This window comes from Ursus americanus, chromosome 31, assembly GCF_024610735.1.
Source record: "Ursus americanus isolate L20-20 chromosome 31, mUrsAme1.1.p, whole genome shotgun sequence".
Lineage (NCBI taxonomy): Eukaryota > Metazoa > Chordata > Mammalia > Carnivora > Ursidae > Ursus > Ursus americanus.
Window position 1 is genome coordinate 22,438,491 of NC_142157.1, and position 22,352 is coordinate 22,460,842.

Sequence of the window (22,352 nt, forward strand, 5' to 3'; positions counted from 1 at the left end):
TGGTGTGTGTGCTAGAGGTAATGGGAGATGAAATGGAGGGATGGGTGCAAACCACATGACCAAGATGTCCGGATTTTGTGCTGAAGGTGAAGGGGTCCTTGAAGAGCTGTAAATCAGGATCGAGGAATAATCTTTCTTTGGAAAGATCAAAATGGTGGCCACTTGGGCAAAGCTAAGGGAGCGATTCCTGTGTGGAGACTATTATAGTGGTTCCAATGGCAGATGAGGGCCTGACTTAAGTTAACAACAGAGGACTGGATAGGAGGGGTCGTATTTGGAGATCTTAGTGAGGTAGACAGGTTTCATCATGTGAGGGTGCAGGGAAGGGAGGAATTTAACATCTGAGTGAATAATGCTGTCCTTGACAAGAATAGGGCAAACAGCAGGAAGAGTAAGTGATGAGTCACTATCCCCATAGTGACAGCGATGGAGAAGGAGAATCAAGGGCCTGTCTTGGGCAGTTGATTAGATGTTGGTGTTATTAAATGATACCAAGAGCATGGGAGGAGCCAATTCTGAAACTCACAACCCACTGGTGAAATAATTACGCCACATATTATCATTATTGCATAGATGAAGAAACTAAAGCTTAGATCTTTTAAGTGATCAAAACCCCAGGTATCCCTCCTCCTATTTTAGTGTACTTTCCATCACTGCGCTGGGACTGTGCGGTAATCCGTCAGCCATTACAATCTGAATTCCTGGGCCTAGAGACTTAGCACCATGATTTAGCAGCGCTAATGTGAGATCAGACTAGCTCAGGGCCTGATGCAGAGAGAAGCATAGGACATATTCAATGCTAAAACTAATGAGCTTGACCAAGTGATTTTTTTAGGGTTGGCATACAAATACAATAATAAATGGATGTATATACAACTGATTTATCAAAAACGATGTTGAATTTCAAAGACTGGTTATTTTTAAAATTATTTATCACAGAGTAATTCCAAAAAAAACTTTGTCTCTCTTCCCACTGAATTCCTCAGTTTAAAAGAATGGATATTTGTACAGATAGCATTACGTGGGATTCTTTGTTGGAGTGTTTCAACAACTACTTAGGAGAATTACGAACCTCACGTAGAACTAACCATCCATGTAATAACCTATGAATGTTTAAATATTTATCATCTAATGTTTCAAAGATATTAATATGTAAATTGCTGTAATTTAATAAATCCAACATTAATATAATTCTAAAACACTATTCATGTATATTCCTATATTGCTAATGGCAGTTGCATCTTATAAATCTGAAAAATTCTTAATTGATCAATTTCAATTAATTTATTTTTAATGCCAAAATAGAAACTAAGTAGAATGAGGCAAGTTGTTTTTTTTTTTTAATTTTAATTCCAGTGTGGTTAACATACAGGGTTGTATTAGTTTCAGATGTACAATGTAATGATTCAACAGGTCTATATATTACTCCGTGCTCACAAGATAAGTATGTCCTTAATCCCCTTAACCTATTTCGCTTATCCCCCCCATCTCCCTCCTCTCTGGTGACCATCTGTTTGTTCTCTAGTTAAGAGTCTCTTTCTTTGGTTTGTGTCTCCCTTCTTTTTTCCATCGTTTGTTTTGTTTCTTAAAATCCACGTATGAGTGAAGTCATATGGTATTTGTCTTTCTCTGACTGGCTTATTTCACATAGCATTAAATCCACCCATGTTGTTGCAGATCGCAAGATTTTGTGGGATCTTTTTTTATGTCTGAATAATATCCTATTATATATATACCACTTTTTTATCCATTCATCTATTGATGGACACTTGGGCGGCTTCCATAGTTTGGCTATTGTAGATAATGGCCGCAAATATAGGGATGCATATATCCCTTCGAATTAGTGTTCTTGTATTCTTTGGGTAAATATCCAGCAGTGTGATTCTTGGAATGTAGGGTAGTTTTATTTTTAATTTTTTGAGGAAACTCCATAGTCTTTGTTCCACAGTGACTGCACCAGTTTGCATTCCCACCAAGAGTGCACGAGGGTTCCTTTTTCTCCATATCGTCACCGACACTTGTTGTTTCTTGATTTTTTGGATTTTAGCTATTCTGACAGTGGTGAGATGATATCTCATTGTGATTTTGATTTGCATTTCCCTGATGGTTCAGTGATGTTGAGCTTCTTTTCATGTGTCTGTTGGCCACTGGATGTCTTCTTTGGAGAACGGTGCGTTCATTCCTTCTGCCTATTTTTTAATTGGATTGTTGTGGGTGTGTGCATGTGTGTGTGTAAGTTGTGTAAGTTCTTTATATATTTTAGATACTCTTTATCGGATACCTCATTTGCAAATATCTTTATCCATTCAGTAGATTGTCTTTTAGTTCTGCTGGTTGTTTCCTTTGCCGTGCAGAAGCTTTTTATTTTGATGTAGTCCCAGTGTTTTAATTTTGCTTTTATTCCCTTGTCTCAGGACACATATCTAGAAAGTTGTTGCTATGACCAATGTCAGAGAAATCACTGCTTGTGCTCTTTTCTAGGATTTTTATGGTTTCAGGTCTCACATTTAGGTCCTTAATCCATTTCGAGTTTATTTTTATGTATGGTATAAGAAAGTGGTCCAGTTTCATTCTTTTGCATGTAGCTGTCCAGTTTTCCCAACATCATTTGTTAAAGAGACTGTTTTTTTTTTCCCATTGCATATTCTTTTATCCTTTGTCAAAGATGAATTGACCATATAATTATGGGTTTATTTCTGGGCTTTCTATTCTGTTCTACGATCTATGTGTCTGTTTTTGTGCCAGTACCATACTGTTTTGATTACTATAGCTTTGTAATACAACATGAAATCTGGAATTGGGATGCCTCCAGTTTTGTTTTTCTTTTTCAAGATTGCTTTGGCTATTGAGGGTTTTTTTGGTTCCATACAAATTTTAGAATTGCTTATTCTAGTTCTGTGAAAAATGCTGTTGGTATTATGATAGGGATTGCATTAACTTTGTAGACTGCTTTGGGTAGTATGAACATTTTAACAATATTTGCTCTTGCAATCCATGATCATGGAATATCTTTCCATTTGTGTTGTCTTCAATATCTCTCATCAGTGTTTTATAGTTTCAGAGTATAGGTCTTTCACCTCTTTGACTAAGTTTATTTCTAGGTATTTTATTATTTTTGGTGCTATTGTAAATGGGATTGTTTTCTTAATATCTCTTTCTGCTGCTTCATTATTACTGTATAGAAATGCTATGGATTTCTGTATATTGATTTTGTATCCTGCGACCTTACTGAATTCATTTATCAGTTCTAGTAGTTTTTTGGTGGAGTCTTTAGTGTTTTCTAGATATAGTATCATGTCATTTGCAAATAGTGATACTTTTACTTCTTCCTTACCAATTTGGATACCTTTTATTTCTTTTTGTTGTCTGATTGCTGTGGCTAAGGACATCTGGTACTATGTTGAATAGAAGTGGTGGGAGGGGACATCCTTGTCTTATTCCTGACTTAAGGGAAAAGCTCTCAGTTTTTCCCCAGTGAGTATGATGCTAGCTGTGGGGTTTTCATATAAGGCCTTTTTATGTTGAGGTATGTTCTCTCTGCCCCGACTTTGTTGAGGGTTTTTATCATGAATGGATGTTGCACTTTGTTAAATGCTTTTTCTGCATCTATTGAACTGATCATATATAGTTTTTGTCCTTTTACTTATTGATGTGATAAATCAAATTGATTAATTTGGGAATACTGAGCCACCTTTGCATCCCAGGAATAAATTCCATGTGATTGTGGTGAATGATTTCTTAAAATGTTGGATTCAGGGGCGCCTGGGTGGCACAGCGGTTAAGCGTCTGCCTTCAGCTCAGGGCGTGATCCTGGCATTATGGGATCGAGCCCCACATCAGGCTCTTCTGCTGTCAGCCTGCTTCTTCCTCTCCCACTCCCCCTGCTTGTGTTCCCTCTCTCGCTGGCTGTCTCTATCTCTGTCAAATAAATAAATAAAATCTTTAAAAAAAATGTTGGATTCAGTTTCCTAATATTTTTGCTGAGCATTTTTGCATCTGTGTTCATCAGAGGTATTGTCCTGTGGTTCTCATCTGTTGTGGTATCTTTATCTGGTTTATGGGTAATGCTGGCCCCATAGAATGAATTTGGAAGTTTTTCTTCCTCTTCTACTTTTTTTTGGAATAGTTTGAGAAGAATAGGTATTAACTGTTCTTTAAATGTTTGGTAGAATTCACCTGTGAGGCCATCCAGTCCTGGACTTTTATTTGTTGATGATTTTTTGATTAATGATACAATTTCATTGCTGGTAATTGGTCTGTTAAAGTTTTCTGTTTTTTCCTGTTTGAGTTTTGGTAGGTTGTATGTTTCTAGGTTTTCCAATTTGTTGGCATACAATTTTTCATAATATTCTCTTACAATCATTTTATTTCTGTGGTGTTGGTAGTGATTTTGCCCCTGTCATTACTGATTTTGTTTATTTGAATCCTTTCTCCCTCCTTCCCCTGCCCATTTTTGTGATGAGTCTGGCTAGAGGTTTATCAATTTTGTTGATCTTTTCAAAGAACCAGCTCCTGGTTCCATTGATCTGTTCTATTGCTTTTTTAGTTTCAATGTCATTTATTTCTGCTCTAATCTTTATTATTTCCTCCCTTCTGCTGGTTTCATGTTTTGTTTGTTCCTCTTTTTCTAGCTCCTTTAGGTGTAAGGTTAGGTTGCTTCATTGAGATTTCTCCTGCTTTTTGAGATAGATGTATTGTTACATACTCTCCTCTTAGAACTGCTTTTGCCGCATCTCAAAGAGTTTGGACTGTTGTGTTTTCATTTTCATTTCCATGTAATTTTTTATTCCTTCAATTTCTTAGTTGACCCATTCATTGTTTAGTAGCATGTTATTTAACCTCCACGTATTTGTACTCTTTCCAGATATTTTCTTCTGGTTGATCTAGTTTCACAGCATTGTGGTCAGAAAAGATGCATGGTATGACTTCAACCTTTTTGAATTTGTTGAGACTTGTTTTGTGGCCTAATATGTGATCTGTTCTGGAGAATGTTCCAGTGCGCTTGAAAAGAATGTGTCTTCTGCTGTTTTAGGACAGAATGTTCTGACTGTATCTGTTAGATGCATCTGGTCCAGTGTGTCATTCAAAGCCATCGTTTCCTTGTTGATTTTCTGTTTGGATGATCTGCCCATTGATGTAAGTAGGATGTTAAGGTCCCCTTCTATTATTGTACATTACTATTGATTATTTCCTTTATATTCGGTAATAATAGCTTTGTGCATTGGGTGCTTTCATGTTGGATGCGTGAGTATTTACAATTGTTATATCTTCTTGTTGGATTGTCCCCTTTATTATTAGATAGTACTCTTCTTTGTCTCTCTCTCTTCTTTTTTTTTTAAGATTTTATTTATTTATTTGACAGAGATAGAGACAGCCAGCGAGAGAGGGAACACAAGCAGGGGGAGTGGGAGAGGAAGAAGCAGGCTCATAGCGGAGGAGCCTGATGTGGGGCTCGATCCCAGAATGCCGGGATCACGCCCTGAGCTGAAGGCAGACGCTTAATGACTGAGCCACTTAGGTGCCCCTCTTCTTTGTCTCTTATTACAGTCTTTGTTTTAAAGTCTATTTTGTCCAATATAAGTATTGCTATGCCAGCTTTCTTTTGACATCCATTTCCATGACGTTTCTCCACCCCCTCACTTTCAATCTGCAGGTGTCTTTAGGTCTAAAATAAGTCTCTTGTAGGCAGCATATAGATGGATCTTGGGTTTTTTATCCATTCTGTCACCCTATGTCTTTTGATTGGAGCATTTAGGTCATTTATATTCAAAGTAATTATTGATACATGTGTATTTATTGCCATTTTGTTACTTGTTTTGTGGCTGTTGCTGTAGATTTTCTCTGATCCTTTCTTCTCTTGCTCTCTAATGGTTAGCTGGTTTCCTTTCTTTGTCTTTGTATATCTAGTACCGGTTTTTGATTTGTGGTTACTATTAGGTTTGTATATAACATCTTCTGCATAGAGCAGTCTACATTAAGTTGATGGTTACTTCAGTTTGAACCCATTTTTTGCTCTTCTCCCTCCTACCCCACGTTTTAGGTATATGGTGTCATATTTTACATCCTTTCATTTTGTGAATTCCTTGACTGATTTTTACAGATAGACTTACTTTTACTGCTTTTATGTTTCCTACTTTTGTTACTCTTACTTATGGTCTTTCTTTTCCACTCAAAAAGTCTCCTTTATGTTCCTTGTAGGGCTGGTTTAGTGGTCATGAGCTCCTTACCTTTTGCTTGTTTGAGAAACTCTTTATTTCTCCTTCTATTCTGAATGATAGCCTTGCTAGAAAGAGTATTCTTGGCTGCAGAATTTTTCCTGTCAGCTTTTTGAAGAGATCACGCCATTCCTTTCTGGCTTACAAAGTTTCTGTTGAAAAATCTGCTGATAGCCTTATGGGATTTCCCTTGTATGTAACTGTCTTCTTTTGCTGCCTTTTTAAAAAAGATTTATTTATTTATTTCAGGGAGGGGGGAGGGGCAGAGGGAGAGAGAGAATCTCAAGCAGACTCCTCCCCACTGAGCAGAGCCTGACATGGGCCTCGATCTCAGGACTCTGAGATCATGACCTGAGCTGAAATCAAGAGTTGGAAGCTTAACCAACTGAGCCACACAGGTGCCCCTTTTGCTGCTTTTAAGATTTTTTAAAAATCAGTACTTTTTACCATTTTTACTATGTGTCTTGGCATGGCTCTCCGAGCAGATCCCCTGAAGCCTAGGTGAGTGGGGCTTGGTGTAAACAAGTTAGGCAGTGGATGGCGGTGTCCTGCTGGTTCCCACAGGTGGCTGTGTGTTTATGCTGAGGGGCAAGGTGGGGAGATGACATCTGACGGCTCTTTTGTTCCTGAAGGGGTCTTCCAATGATCTCTGCCCCTCCAGACATGCTCTGAGATGAATAAGTATCTTTCCCTCCCACATACTCCAGGCATTTTTCAAACTTCTGCTTCTAGGCTCTATCTCTGTGAGCTGTTTGTTGTGCTGTCTCTTTAAAGGCAGGAATTCAGCTTCCTATTCCCCTCTTGGCTTTCTCAGAACTGAGCCGTCCAGTTTTTAAAATTCCAGGTTTCAAGTTCCTCTGGTTAAGCTCTGGTAAGAACTCACAAAATGTGGCCGTCTTGCTTTCAAAGCCAAATGTTCTGGAGATTTGTCTTCCCTGTGCAGACTCCCCCAGGTATTAGTCTATTCCTCTCTCCTCACCCAGGGCTGCCCCATCCCCCAAGGACAGCCAGCCCGTTTCGCTCTCCACTGTCCACGCTGCGGTCTCTGCCTTTTGTGCCCTCTTTGATGGGGCCTCTTCTCGGCTTTCAGCAGTGGAGTTTGTTCTGATAGCTTCGGGTCATTTTCTAGGTTATTCACGCTGATGCATTATTGCTGTATCTGTGAGACAAGGCAAGCTTAGGGTCCCCTTACTCTGTCATCTTTCCAGCCTCCCCCAGGTTCATAATGTGTGGTCTAAACATTGCCTATGGTTACAAAGTATAACTTGTTATTTCAATTAAATATTGCCCAGAAACTTTGGTTTCACACAAAGGCAGACCTGCAATTAGAATGGTGCATTCACACGAACACACTCATTTCTTCCATATATGTAAGCATTTTAAAGTCTTCACTTCATCTTTTTGTATTAAGGCATTGCTTTAATGCAACAGCCTTTTCAACATGAGAAAACAACTGGGAATGAAAAGCAATAGAAAAAATAATTCAGGTTGTTCTGTATTAATTGTATTCACCATTATCTACAGTTGAATAAGCATCTTCCTCCTACATTATTCACTTCCCTGACTGCACAGGTCCCCACCTTACAGAGATGTTTAATGACATCATAGAAGGAATGATGTCACACTTTCAATATTATGACTTAAGTGTAGACTTACGCAAAAGGAACAGATGGCTGCAAGAGAGAAAAACCCTTGTTTAAATTAGACTAAAACCAGAAGTTGGCTCTGAATTGTGAAGCGTAATTAAAACTTTATTTTAAAATACATTTCACAGTTTATATACCCTAGGAAGAGCTTTTTACCATATGAACTTTCCAGCTGCCACATAGCACAAAAGAGGTTGCGTTTTTCATGTAAGGCGGTACACAGTTCAGGGAATGATGGTATTGAGAAGAGTGAAGATAAATCTCATAGACACGGCAATCGTATTTGTTAAAATGTCACATTTCATGGGAATGGTGTCAGAGTCATGAAAAATTGCTTTAGAAAAAAAAAATTACTGGTAGAAGGTTTGGGTGGGTATAATGTGGTGGAGAGGATACCGGACCAGTGCCTTCTTTGGCCCCGACGTGGGCTGGTCTGCGCAAGTGTCTGTTAAAGAGTACAACCTGGGGTACTTCACAAATATCAATTACCAGCATAACTTAATTGCATTTTATTTGGCATTCTTTCTGTATTTTAAGAAGTTCTGCTACCTTTCAGTCTGTCATACCTCTGTCTGGACTTCTTTTTTTTTCCTTATTAAATAGGTCCTACAAATAAAGGAAATCCATGATCAACAATAACAGGGGGGGAAATCCACATAACGTTTAAGGGTTAGAAGTAATTTTTCTTAACCCCTTTTGACAGATGAGCAAAGGACCAGAAGTTTAAGTGACTTTGTTCAAGATCACACAAAAATGCTGGTGTCAGAACCAGAAATTAAGCAGTGTGACTCGAGTACCCCGTTTGTCTGTCATCCCATGCATGGAACATACACAGAAGGAATATACGTTGCACTGATGGAGGAAAAGCTGCTGCCAATATCATCACACAATTTTAACCTTAAATGTATTCAGAGTTTGTGTTTCTCTGTGAGTGAGTACTCTCTACAAACCAGCGTAGATCTTTATATAAAATCTGGCCACGGTGTGACAAGTTATAGACAAGCGGCCATAATGACATGTTTAAAAGCATCTAGGCTATTTTTTTTTCTTTCTAGTTTTTCTTTCCTATCCTCTGCCATAGCGATAGCAGAAGACATGTCAGTGGACATTAGTAAATTTTAAAAAGGGAGTGTTCCTTTTTTCAAAGATTTTATTGATTTATTTGACACAGAGAGAGAGAGACAGCGAGAGAGGGAACACAAGCAGGGGGAGTGGGAGAGGGAGAAGCAGGCTTCCTGCCGAGCAGGGAGCCCGATGCGGGGCTCGATCCCAGGACCCTGGAATCATGACCTGAGTCGAAGGCAGACGCTCAACGACTGAGCCACCCAGGCGCCCCCCAAAAAGGGAGTGTTCTAAGTACATACTTTCCTTTAAAGATTCTCACTTGCTTATCAGGACTCTCCTTTGTTGCCTGAACTGATTTCTTGAGTTTTTCACTCCATGGTCGGATCGGAGCCAATATGACTAAATAAGTTGTCTTTACTATAAATAATGTGCACAGTGTATACACTCCACAACGTGTCCTCGTTTCTCTCAGGCATACTCCACTTTTGCACATCATGCATGCATATGCATAACACTAATAATAAACTGTTAAATACTGCATTGTAGACACAGGATTCTAGATGTTATAAACCATTTCGTGTGCATGACATACCAATTGTTCTTTCTTTAAAATCCTACCATACTACTTAAGTACATGCTTTGAACAGTTTCAGTTTGCCAAACATTCGCCTGGAATTGATTTTGAGTGATTTCATGTTAATTCACTAGTATTCATAGGAATTAAAAGTGTGCAGTTCCGGGGGCACCAGATACTAATTTTTTTGTGGCTTTTCAAAGACAACTGTAAGATTAAAAGTCATCATAATTATAATTCAGGCATCAGTTCGAAGGCAGAGAATGTGTTGTGTTCCCTGCTATCTCCTGGTGTCTGCTACATGACGCACTTGATAAATATTTGTTGAATGAATGAATAAATGAATGAATGAAGTAATATTCCACCCTCTTACTTCATCTAATTAAAAGCATGAAAAAACTTATCAAAATTGTACCCTTTAAAGAGATAGGTGAATTTGGCATGACTCATCAGAGGTAGAGAATAAAACGGGTTATCAGCCCATCCCTGGTGTTCTCACTTCTTTTTCAAAACCCTTGGGTCAAAGTCTTCTTCCCTCCACAGGGAGCAATTTTCAACAAGAGAGGTGGGCTATATTCCTGCGCCTAATTATTATTGTGCCCCTCATCAAACTCTAGGCCCTGGCTTTCCATCAAAGCCCTGTGCTTTGTTAGATAACCACGAAGACAAAAGATGGAGGCATAGCACCTGTCTTTTGTCCTCCCGGAGACTCAAAACTTAATCAGGAAATAGTTAGTGCCCCAATGCCTTCCAGCCCTGTCATCTTACCCAGCTTTCACTGGTAACGAAAGAATCATATTGTCACAAAAATACCCACGGCTACCCTCCAGTACACGATGCATAAAATTTCCTTGGAGATGAATTGCGAAAAGACCTTCCGTGGGGTATCTTCTTGAACCACACACGCCCTGTATCCGACCGGGGCAGAGACCGTGCTGTGAGTCCATGCCAACTGGAAATGTAGAGAGAGTTTTAACAGGTAGTTGAAATTATAATAAATGATTAAAAGGCATAAAGCCGTTGTGGATTGAAAGCCCAAACAGGGACACCTAAGGGCTGGTGTTATTTTGCAATAACCGTTGACTTTGGGTGGCCAGAACTGTGAAGGGCAGCCCCCTGCAGTGTTCCCTAGGGCTAGATCCACAGCCGTCCCCAGGCACGTCCACAGGCCCATATTTCTTAAAGAGAACAGATGGTTAGGGGAGGGCCTAGACACAGAAGCAGATTTATCTTGTCAAGGTTGTTATCTCCAGGTAAATGACCTTAAGCAGGTCACAAATGGTCACATGACAACAATGTGGTTCAGAGGTGTCCTGAGGTGTCCGCCATTCATTAACTCTTCCCTCTCAGCATCCCAAGCAGTAGATAGCAGTTTTGCTGTTGTTGCTGTGGTGTTTGTGTGTGTGTGTGTATGTGTGTATACACGTATTTTAAGAGAAAATGCCTTACGCATGAATGCTAGTGAAGATTTATATACCTTCAAAATATTTCATTGCTTTAATGTGACTGTGGACATCCTGGAGGATTTTATTTTGTATTCTCAAATGATAGAAGTCCTGCCTTTAAGGGGCTAAATGCACCAATCCGATAGGTATTCAAGGCTGAGCGTTGGTCCTGGTGGAGAGCCCAGTGTTCTCAAAGCAGCTGCAGGGCAGAGCTGAAGTCTTGACTTGTCACCTCGCCACCACGACAGCTCGTGGGTTCAGAGCCTTCTCTGGATGCCTAAAAGGCATGGCAGGAGAAATGAGGGACTCTGTGTTTTGTTTGTTCGGTTTTGTTTTCCTGGAGGTCTTGTTTTCAGAACGCTCTACTTTTTGTGTGCTGCCTGTGTATTTTGTTGCACGAAATATATGCCCTTTTGTGGTTTGTCCCCAGTATAAAAGCTGAAATCCTCGCCCTTTCAATACAGATCAGAGTGTGTGTGCAGCCCAGCAGACCTCTGCGAGTCTGTGAAAGGCTGACCCAGTCACACGTCAGCCTGGCGACTGTCTTGCTGGGAACACCCACATCAAAAAGCCAAAGTTGCCTGCATCTGCCTCCCTGATTATTATTTTTTTCTCTGTTACTTTATTCCACTTGTTTTTCCAAATGCACTTTTTTTTTTCTGTAGCCATTTTGCCCAGTTGCCTCTCCCCTGAAATGTTCCTACTTGTATGTATTTCTTTTTCGGGCACTGGAACCCTGCATTGTCCCTAATGGAGGTACAGAATGGGTGGGCTGCTCTAGGAACAGTCTCAGGACTTCCTAGGATGCTCTGAATTTGTCTGATGTCAGGCTAACCTCTCAATTCTATCCTGAGCCATTCTAGAGGGAGGCACTGGAAAGGTGTCCACTGAAAATCAGAGAATGTAGCTTTGTTATTTAAAAGAAAATACACATATGTGTACAATATATATGTTGTTTGATTTTATGAGCAAGTAGGACACTACTGTACTTGGAATTAAGATTTATTTCACAATTTCCAACAAAAGCTTACTTTCTATTAATGCCAAGCATAATCTTCTAACTTACCTACATGTCTAACTGTAAAGAGAATTAGAAAGATTCTTCTTTAAGAATCATTATGACCCAGTTCAAGCAGTAGGGTGGACGAAATGTTCACAGAAAGCCTTTCCTACATAGTGCGTGTAAAATACTGAATAAAATTAAAGGGGAAAAAATCATATTTTTAAATGCTTGGTTAGGCTGGTGGGGAAGTTAAGGACCTGTTCCTGGTGCAGAAAAAGAAAGCAGAGAAAGTGAGAGGTAAGGGGAGACCTAGAGCGTCCATTTGCCTGGCGGGTGGGTGGAGGGTAGGTTAATGGGCCAAAGACAGAGCCCAGCCTGGATAATTAGGAGGTAAACTGGAGACACAGTTCCCATCAGCACATAAAGGAGTGCTCCCTCACCCCAGACAACACCCATGGGGGCGGAGGAGGTAAACACCTGGTCCACAGAGGGGGTCTTTGGATATTATATGCCTTTCTCAGTCTTGTTTTCTGGTGAAAGGGAAGCAGATTGAGAAAAACCATCTCCAGTAAGAATCGAAAGCTGCAAGCCTACATTCACTGAGTTTAGGAGCCAGAATTCATAGAACCTGTGTGGTTCTAAACCCCTCAAGTCAAAAGTTTAAAGCGCCAGGAAAAGGGGCGCCTGGGTGGTTCAGTTGGGTGAGCGTCCGACTCTTGGTTTCGGCTCAGGTCATGATCTCGCAGTTGTGAGATTGAGTCCCACATTGGGCTCTACACTCAGTGTGGAATCTGCTTCAGATTCTCTCTCCCTCTTCCTCCTGCTCACTCTCTCGCTCTCTCAAATAAATCTTAAAAAAAAATTAAGAGTCACAAAAAAACCAAATACTGTATGATTCCACTTGTATGAGGTACGTAGAGTCATCAGATTACAGAGGTGAACAGTAGGATGCTGGTTGCCTTGGTCGGTGCAGAGGAGGAGTAGGGAGCCATTGTTCGGTGAGTAGAGTTTCAGTTTTGCAAGATGAAGAGTTACGGAGTTTGCTTGCACAGCAACGTGGATGCATTTAACACTACTGAATCCTATACTTCACAATAGATGTAAGATGGTAAATTTTATATTATGACTATTTTACCATAAATAAACATTTTTTTTTAATTTTTAAAAATTGAGTTTAAAGTTGTCCCAGACTGGTAGTGCCCCCTAACTACCTACCAGAAACAAACAGAACAAACACACAAATGAACAGGGGGAAAAATCCTCCAGCCTAGGACTTGTAATAATTTCCAAGGAATCCAAGATCAAAATAACCTTTTTTTTTTTTTTAACACGAAAATAACCTCACATGAATGAGAGCCTGAAGAACCAACAAACTAAATATCAGGGGGAAAAAGACATTAGAAATTAGATTTGTTAATCACAAGGTATATATTATATGTTTAATATGTTTTTAAAGATTGAATTGAAAACATACTGAAGGAAAAAGAAATGATCAAAATTAACCAAGCAGTTTTAAAAAGTAAACAAATAGGGGCACCTGAGTGGCTCAGTCAGTTAAGTGTCCAATTCTAGATTTCGGCTCAGGTCATGATCTCAGGGGGGATAGAGCTCCATGTCAGCCTCCATGCTCTGAGTGTGGAGCCTGCTTAAAGAATCTCTCTCTCCCTCTCTCTCTGTCCCTCCCCTCTCCCCCTCCCCCAGGCTAGCTCTCACTTGCACTCTCTCTCTCTAAAAAAAGAGAAACTCCCACCCTCATCAAAATGACATGTCCATGGGTTTGCTAGAGAGCCTCTTGTCAATTACAGCCAGATTTTCCATAATGCGTTGCCGGTCTGTCTCCTTCCCACAAAACCACGTAGGTTTCAACACCTTAAATCTAAATATCCAAAATGAAGCATGTTAAAAACCTTAAAAAAAAAAAAAAAGTAAACAAATAGAGGGGTGCCTGAGTGGCTCAGTCAGTTAAACATCCAACTCATGATTTAGGCTCAGGTCATGATCTCATGGGTATGGAGATGGAGTCCCATGAAGGGGTCCGCGCTCAGTGGGGAGTCTGCTTGAGATTCTCTCCCTCTGCCACTACCCCCCCCCATGCATACTCACTCACTCTCTCTCTAAAATAAACAAATAAATCTTTTAAAAAAGTAAACAAATAGAATTTATAGAAATTTTTATAAAAGGACTATGGTTTTAAGTTTTCTGTTCTTAATATTATAAACCACATTGATAAAATGAGGCAACAGATTGATTTTGCTGGAAAGAGAAGTAGTAAATAGGCAGATAGAACTTTAAGAAAACAGGTCCAATATGCCAATGGATGAAAATATGAGCGAGATGTTAAGAGATCCGCAGGACAGGTAATCAGACCCTACACATATCAAACTGGCGTTGATGATGAAAATAGGAAGATACAGATGAAGCACTATTTGAAGAGACAATGGCTGAAGTTTTCCAGAAACAAATTACAAATACATCTTCACATCCAGGAATCCCAAGCATACATGATAAAAAGAAATTCACACTGAGATAGATCATAGTGCAGACACAGAGTCCCAGAGACAAAGATGTTAAAAACAGAAAGAAAGGCAGCTTCCTTCCAAAGAAGCATAACTAGGTTCAGCTGACTTATGAACAGCAATAACGTATGTCAGTTGAAAATGGAATCTCTTTAAAGCACTTAGAAAAAATAACTTAAGGAGAATTATCTATTTTAATTATTATAAGTTACCTATTCTATTTAATTATCTCTTACGAATAAAGGAATGAAGGCATTTTCAGATACATATATACTAAGTGTTTATTACCAAAACAGACACACGCTGAAGGAACTTCAAATGATGTACTTTAGGAAATTCAAGGATGAAGAGCTGGCATGAAGAGGAATGGTGAGCAAAGAAAATAGCAAACAGAAAAGCTAATCTAAATATACATTGACCATCTAAATGTTTTATGATAGTAAGATAATGTCTAATCAGTGGGATTAAAAAAAGAAAATAGACACACATCCTGGGAAAAATAGTATGTAAGTTAGATGGTAAGTGATTGAAGTCGAAGGATTCTAAGATCTTTGTATTACCCGGAAGTTGGTAAAATATTTATTATATTTAAAAATTGATATGTTAAATATACATGTTACATTTTCTATTATAACCACGGATAGGATAGAAGTAGTATAGATACCTTCCGAAGTATTAAAGGGGAAAGATAAAATAAGAAGGTGAAAAAAAATCAATCGATCAAGGATGATATTAGCTATGACGAAAAGAAAAAGTGAGGGAGGGGGTGCCTGGATAGCTCAGTTGGTTAAGTGTCCTACTCTTGGTTTTGACTCAGGTCATGATCTTGGGGTCATGAGATAGAGCCCTGCTTTGGGCTCCATGCTCATCTAGGAGTTGGCTTGAGAGTCTCTGCCACTGCCCCTCCCCCAACTCACGCACATGCTCTCTCTCTCTCTAATTAATAAATAAAGAAATAAAATCTTAAGAAAGAAAGAAAAAGTGAAACAAACATTTTAGTAAACTTAGTCAAAGTAAAAAAACTGAAGTTTTCATATAGAAGAAAAGACAAGATAAAACCCAAACCCAGCCACATGCTGGGTGTGTGTAAGACACATCTAAGTTATAAAACTAACACAGAAAGATCAGGATAGTCACATCAATATCAGGTAAAACAGCCTTTAAAACAAAAAGCATTGCTCAAATTACTGGAGATAAAGCAGTGCAATATATGTTGAAATAAGTTTTAGTTCGCCAGGAAGGTGAAACAACTTGTATGCGTGTGATGGCGTAGCTTCAAAATATATAAAGAAAACACTGAAATGTGTACAGTGAGAAATTTAAAAATCCATCATAATAGATTTTAAGATACTTCTTTTTGTAACCAATAGATTGAGCAGTGACAAAGTCAGCAGGAATATAGAATATTTGAACATGGTGACTATAGTCTAATGGACCTATAGAGAGCATAACCGCAGAATACAATGTTTTCAAAAACCCAAGAAATATTTATAAAATTTATAATATTTATATTATACATTATATATAATATTATAATATAATATATTATAATATATACTATATTATATATTATAATATATTATAATATATTATTATAATATTATAATTATTATATTTATAAAATTTAAAAATATTATATTATCTTATTCATTTGCATGACACACCATTTAAAAAGTATTAAAGAATCATCCTTCTGGGGGCGCCTGGGTGGCACAGCGGTTAAGCGTCTGCCTTCGGCTCAGGGCGTGATCCCGGCATTATGGGATCGAGCCCCACATCTGGCTCCTCCGCTATGAGCCTGCTTCTTCCTCTCCCACTCCCCCTGCTTGTGTTCCCTCTCTCGCTGGCTGTCTCTATCTCTGTCAAATAAATAATAAAATAAATCTTTAAAAGAAAAAAAAAAAGAATCATCCTTCTGGATTAAAGATGTTGCATATGTTCTAAATCCTACAAGGTAACATTATCAAATACATTATTTTAAATTCATACGAACTTACCCTAGATCTCACAGCAAATGGTAGAGTCAAGATTTAAAATCAGGAGTCTCTGGGTCCAAAGACTCTATTCTTCATACTAGGACACACTACCTCTAAGACAGGGATCTAGAAGCATCCCTCTACTTTATCAGTACAACCAGAAGATCTTGAAAATAGCCATGTATTGATCTTGACACCAATCCAGTTGCCAGGAAAACTGTCTTTACCTTGATGTTCTCAGTCTCTCCATTAATATCGGCTTCTTCATTCTGCCACAGTTATAACTTTTAATTTCTTTTTTAGCACAGGATTTTATAATATTTCTATTAAGTAGAAGCATTTTATCAATACATCCTGTAGGACTGGTAGCAGAATGCCAGGTGTGACAATGAGAAGCTACCAGTCTGTTAACACGGCTTTATTCCAATATGCAGATAGAAGTAATTGTAATATATTATTAGGTGTCATTTGTACTGTGTTAACTCCTTAATTTCATCTAAAGGCTAATGTCTAGCCTTTGCAATACGTTAGGCTTCTTCATAAAATGAACTGCAGCCAACATCTGGTCAGATAGTCACTTATTTTGTGGGCCCCTACACATCTAATATAATGTGTTGGGGGTTGAATGGTGGACTCCAAAAAGATATGTCCATGTGTTAGCGCTCTGAAACTCTGAAAGGGACCCTATTTGGGAAGAGAGTCTTTGCAGTTGTGGTGGAGCTAAGGATCTCAAGATGAGATCATTCTGGGTTATCTGGGTCAGCATTAAATCTAATGATGTGTCCTTCTAAGAAACAAAAGAGGAGAAGACACAGACAGACAGGAGGGGGCCATGTAAAGAAAGAGGCAGAAACTGAAGTTATGTAGCCACAAGCCAAGGAATGTCTGGAACAACCAGGCAATGGAAGAAGCAAGGTGGGATGTTCCCCCCAGTGCCTTTGGAGGAAGTGCAGCCCTGCCCACACCTTCATCTCAGACCTCTGGCCTCCAGAGCTGTGAGAAAGCAATTCTTCTTTTAAGCCACCCAGTTCCTTATAATTTATTATAGTAGCCATGGGAAACTAAGAATACTACCAAACAAATAATATACCCATTACTATTATGATTTTTAAAGATTCATTTACTTATTTGAGAGAGAGAGAGAGACAGGGGAGGGGAGGGGGGGGCAGAAGGAGAGGGAGAGAGAATCTCAAACAGACTCCGGGCTCAGGGTAGAGACTGGAGCCCCAGGCAGGGCTTGATCTCACGACCCCAAGATCATGACCTGAGCCTAAATCAAGAGTGAGACACTCACCGACTGAGCCACCCAGGCTTATGCCCCAGTATTATGTTTTATAATTACATTTTTTCAAGTTCAGATGACTCAAACCACCAGTCAGAAGAGCAAATTTGAATATTTACGTTTGTGGTTTTCTTCTCAGGGGGAAACTATTCACTTTCCCTTCCCTTTATATCTGTAGATAAATTTATCACTCCCAACCAGCAACAAATACAGAGCATCTAGACTGGGCAGCTACTGTGGTATCAGACCCTGAGGCAAAGAAGTGAAGTACACAGGGGCAGTTACTAGGAAGGGTTATGAAGGGTTAAGTCAATTAAGAGAAATTATTTACACAAAACACCTAGAACACTAACAGACCCAGAGTCAGGACACAGAAATGGCAGCACCGACTTTTACTAATGTCTGTTGTAAAATACTGTCATCCAGGTGGTTAGTGGTTTTCTCTAGGTGATTAGTATTTCCTTCATCTAATATTATTTATTTGATCATCCATAATCATCTGGTGACTTGGACTGATTTTGGAGATCGTCTGCTTACCTATCGATGTGGGACATAACTGTTTTGGAGATGTCCACACCTGCTTCTTGCAACACTCGGATAATCTGAAATGGTGCACTTGGATTCCTTCCGGGATGAATAATAACAGGACAGCCCAGCTGAGCCTGGGCATGAGCTGTTGCTTGAAGAACCTTCCTCTCGCTCTCAGCCAGAGGCCAGGAGCAACCGATTTCTCCGATGACGCCACACTTGATACTCGTTCCATCAGCTCCATGGAGAATTTCATTAATGAGAACGTCAGTAAGCTAAGAAAGAGTGAGAAAGAAAATGTTTTAGAAACTGTGAAATTTATCAACCCAGAGTCACCACGGTATGTGAATGGATTTATTCATTCGGTCATTCATTCTTTTAAAAATGTATTTGCCATCCATTCAATTCATACAAGTCGATGAGAAAGGCCAAATCTCAAATTCAATAAGTTACTCTAAATCAAAGATTCAATATCTTACTGTGATTATTTAATAAGAAATGTGTGGCTTTAGGAAGCTATAGGGGAAAATATGTGACTTCATGAAAGTACATTCAGATGAGAAAAAAAAAATTTATAATTTAACCTGAGAAGCATCTAGAACATAAAAAGACTACCCTTGAATATACATCAACTGTATCAACGAATCCTTTAATTCTCCCTTATTTATGCAGTCCTTAATCCCGTACAGCACAGAAGATTCACAGCACACAAAACTCATATGATTTTTTGATTCATATGGATATTACTACAAAGAGTGGTTGGAAGAATGTGTAACAGCTGACTTCAGGATAGTCTTCAAATAATATAAGCATATAAAAAGGTAAAGGCCTGATTGGAAAACGATGCCCATGAAGTTTTGCAATACAAAGATTGTAATGATTAACTGAATCGTTGCAAAGACTGCAGCTGACGTTGTCTGCCTAGCGAGCAGGCAATGGAAGACACATATAAATATAGACAAGAGGGTAAACATGTATAAACACGAACAGACCTGTTCAGAAGGGAGCACATATATATGCAAAGAAGCTTTGTGGCTAATTCTTTCTGTTTCTTTCTGAAAGATTTCCTTCCCTCTGCCCATTCTTGCTTAAGATCATATAACAAAAACAGGAATGGGTTTTCTTCCACCCTCCTTGTTTTGTAAAAGAAGGAAACATATTCGCCCGTGTGCCAAGTCTCTGCCTGCCAAGTCTCACCCTACGGTGCATTTTTTATTGCTGGTTATTATAAAATCCAGAAAGAAAATCGAGGTTATATAACTGAAGTTTATAATGGGAAAATGAGGTTTACAAACAGGCTATAGCACCACTGTGGAGAAGGGATACCAGATATCCACATCTAAACGTTAACACTTGGGATTTTTCAGTGACTAGTGGGTTAAGCTCTCCTCCCTTGACGCTTTTTTCTTTATGAGATGGAATGTTCCTAATTTGGGTCCCCACTGGCAGATGTCTTTGCTAGCTAGAAAATTTCTGTAGCGTGCCCAGCTACCTCTGAGTCAGTGACATTCCCCAATGAAGATGGCACGTAGGGAAAATCCAATGTCTGAGGTTCAGGCCTATCTGAATTTACATGCAAATATTGTCGAAGTCCTCAGGGCTTCTCACCTGCTCCACTGACATGGCTCTGGTCTCTGGAGAGTGAGTGGCCTCCACGTAAAACCCAGCTCCAGATATGATATGGACGCCTGTTTCTTCTGCAAGCCATTTCAGCGTCTTCACGTCTCGGCTAATCCCAACGGTTGTGTTCTCCACCAGAGCCCCTCCACCTTTGGCTTTAAAATACAACAATTCTTCCCTTACAGCTTCCGTCTCCTGATTCAGCCAAAGATTCTCTTTATGGGAATAAGGGTTTTTCTGAATCCAGAATAAGTTTTTCATCATAATAGGTTCCTGAGATGTAGCTTCATGACATGGAGGAGGGGGGTAGTAACAGCAGTCAAAGGTCATCGTCAGATGTTCGTGGGTCAGAGTACGGCCCAGTTTGCTGGGCTCCATGGGGCCCAAAACCGTTTGGACTTTCCCACTTAAGGAAGACATTTCTGGTGATACCAGGAGATGCTCCGAAAAGAGTGTTTTCTGGAAAAAAAAAAAAAGAAAGAAAAGAAAACAATAATCAGAAAATTTAACACACACATAAATTCTGTCCATCCGGGATGGGAGACTGTGAATGTAAACCTGTGTAAGAAAGAGAATCAATGAAACTAGAGATATGATCCCACTTATCACCCTGCCAAAGCCAGAGTCAGTCTTTAGTAAATCGTTGACGTTCACTGCAGCCTTAAGTGACGTGCATGGTGTTAAACGTCCCCCGGCCACTTCCACTGTGACTCCTTTGCCTGATTTAATCCCATCCTCATCTACTGAAAATATTTCTTGGTATTCAGTTCACAATTTCCTTTTGCTTAATTTTATCTCATTAGTCACGGCTATACTTCCTTGCTTAATTCAACAATATCTCCATTTAAAAAAAAAACTCCTCATAATCAATAACTTATATCAAAACCAGCCTTGTATCAGAATTTTTTCATTTGTCATTTTTCAAATAAATTAAATATACTGAGGCTACTGATTGTTAGTCATTCACTATCCAAGTGAACAAACTTCTGTTGAAGGTCCATCACGTGCCAGAAATTGTAGATACAAAAACACATAGGACAAAAATCTGTGACCTTGATGATTTCACAGATTATTCCCCCAAAAAACAACTGGCGGAGGGCACGCCTAGGTTTAATAATAAAAAAACAAGAATAAAAACCTCTCTTGCTCTAGATGTTTTCTTTTGTCTAGGGCACATAGCCAGAAACACTTCGAAAATCATTAAAAGCAAAAATCCGGGGTGCCTGGGTGGCACAGTTGGTTAAGCGTCTGACTCTTGGTTTCGGCTCAGGTCATGATCTCGGGATCCTGGGATTGAGCCCCATGTCGGAGGTGGGGGTTCCATGCTCAGGGGGGAGTTGGCTTGAAGATTCTCTCTCTCCCTCTGCCCCGCCCCCCATGAGTATGCGCGCGTGCACTCTCTCAAATAAATAAATCTTGAAAAGAAGCAAAAATCCTTTGATATAATGAAAGCGACTATAATTTATTGAAACTGAAATTTGCTGTCTCCAAAGAGTAAAAACCTCTCTATTTATCCTATTTCTTTTCATTTGTAACACATACTAAGTATTCACCAAGTTTCCATCACTGACAACAAGAACCCCAGTTCCAGAGCTTTCATGCGTCCGTATGTTTCCTAAACGAAGGGATTCTCTTGGAAAGAAGAAGGCACGACTGAAAGTGTGAAGACAAACACCTTCGTGGCCAAGAGCGAAGCCCCTGCCAGAAACAGTGGTCTACACGGAATGCTAGCCGCATACATTTGGAGGATGGGGACAAATTGGGAACCAGGTAAAAGAAAAGGCGTCTGAAGCTCTCAAGCTGTTCCTTAAAAAGACATTCTGAACTCCCTGACCTTCTGAGCAGGAGTTTTCTTATCTTTAAATTAGAATAACAAAAACACATTTCCTGGGCTGTCCCAGGAATTCAATGAAATGAGCTACCAAGTATCAAAGCTCCCTCAGGTCTGGCACACGGCACTTAGCAAATGAGAGCTCTGTTCTGCTGGCAGTAGGAACCACTATGCATTCCCTAGGTTGTTTTTTTTTTTTTTTTTTCAGAGGAAGTGTCTCCTTACATTTGGGGGAGCAACAGGTAGAAGACGATTCGCAGTAGTACATTCAAGAGACAAGGTGAAAAGAGACCAGGGATGGCGAAAAAGGAGCGCCGAGCCAAAGGCAGCTTGACATGAATCCACTGCAATTATCTGGAGCTGAGGGGTTTGATATCCATTGGCCCATAATGTGTAAATAATTGATTTCGACTGTTTGACAGACAACCGTAGGACCTGTGGCTCGCATGGCCATTGGTTTTTGGTTGGTAGTGCTCTTCCGCAAGCCAAGCTTCCATCGTCTAAATAATTCACAAGGTGACAGAAGCCGCCGTCTGTTTAGAGAGCCACTATGTGCTTGCCAGTCACTGCACAGGGCAATGATTTTCCTTGGTGATGTCCAGGACCTCACTGTTCAATGCCTTATTCCCTGTTACTGAGAACAAGGAATAC

The 22,352-nt window shown here is 39.5% G+C and overlaps 1 protein-coding gene and 1 long non-coding RNA gene across 9 annotated transcripts in view; one reads left to right on the forward strand and one right to left on the reverse strand.

The window, feature by feature from the left end:
* PTER (phosphotriesterase related) overlaps window positions 1–22,352 on the reverse strand; it is a 66,848-nt gene that overhangs the window by 13,274 nt on the left and 31,222 nt on the right. For all 8 annotated transcript variants that reach the window (XM_087857662.1, XM_045787755.2, XM_045787745.2 and 5 more), the window contains 2 exons: window positions 19,859–20,329; window positions 18,260–18,525 (listed from right to left, as the gene is read on the reverse strand). In XM_087857662.1, the coding sequence (XP_087713788.1) occupies window positions 18,260–18,525; window positions 19,859–20,290 (698 nt within the window). In that variant the 5' untranslated portion in view covers window positions 20,291–20,329. The remainder of the gene's footprint in view (window positions 1–18,259; window positions 18,526–19,858; window positions 20,330–22,352) is intronic.
* The window catches only part of LOC148107400 (uncharacterized), a 97,640-nt gene that overhangs the window by 6,311 nt on the left and 68,977 nt on the right, over window positions 1–22,352 (forward strand). The gene's annotated exons all lie outside the window — the stretch shown is intronic.